This window comes from Mesitornis unicolor, unplaced genomic scaffold, assembly GCF_000695765.1.
Source record: "Mesitornis unicolor isolate BGI_N332 unplaced genomic scaffold, ASM69576v1 scaffold11871, whole genome shotgun sequence".
NCBI classification, from domain to species: Eukaryota; Metazoa; Chordata; class Aves; order Mesitornithiformes; family Mesitornithidae; genus Mesitornis; species Mesitornis unicolor.
In genome coordinates, this window is record NW_010163137.1 from 20466 (window position 1) to 20764 (window position 299).

The window sequence follows — 299 nt, forward strand, 5'->3', positions numbered from 1 at the left end:
CACTCCCTCGGGTCCAGGATCACACTGGGGGAGCGGAGATGCTGGTCAGGACTGGTTGGGAACCGGTGCCACCCCACACACACAAAGGAGACCCCACGTCGGCCCCACCTGAGCTCGGGGTGGTCGACCTCGATGGTGACGGTGTGCCGGATGCTGTAGGGGTTCTTGAGGGCGAACTCAAAGAACTCGGCCGTGCCCAGCACGCCGCGCACGGTGCGGGTGACGGTGATGGCCCGGCTCAGCACCTGCGAGATGCTCTCGCCCTTGGTGTGCGCCCGGTACGTGTCGATGATCTGCAG

General features: G+C 65.9%; 1 protein-coding gene across 1 annotated transcript in view; it reads right to left on the reverse strand.

The window, feature by feature from the left end:
* Window positions 1-296, reverse strand: part of NPHP4 (nephronophthisis 4) — a gene marked incomplete at its 5' end in the record, with an annotated part of 4690 nt that extends 4394 nt beyond the window's left edge. Inside the window, 2 exon segments of the mRNA XM_010193854.1 lie at window positions 1-24; window positions 109-296. The exon segment at window positions 1-24 is cut by the window's left edge and continues 17 nt beyond it. Coding sequence (XP_010192156.1) covers window positions 1-24; window positions 109-296 — 212 coding nt within the window.
* Window positions 297-299: the final 3 nt, after the last annotated feature.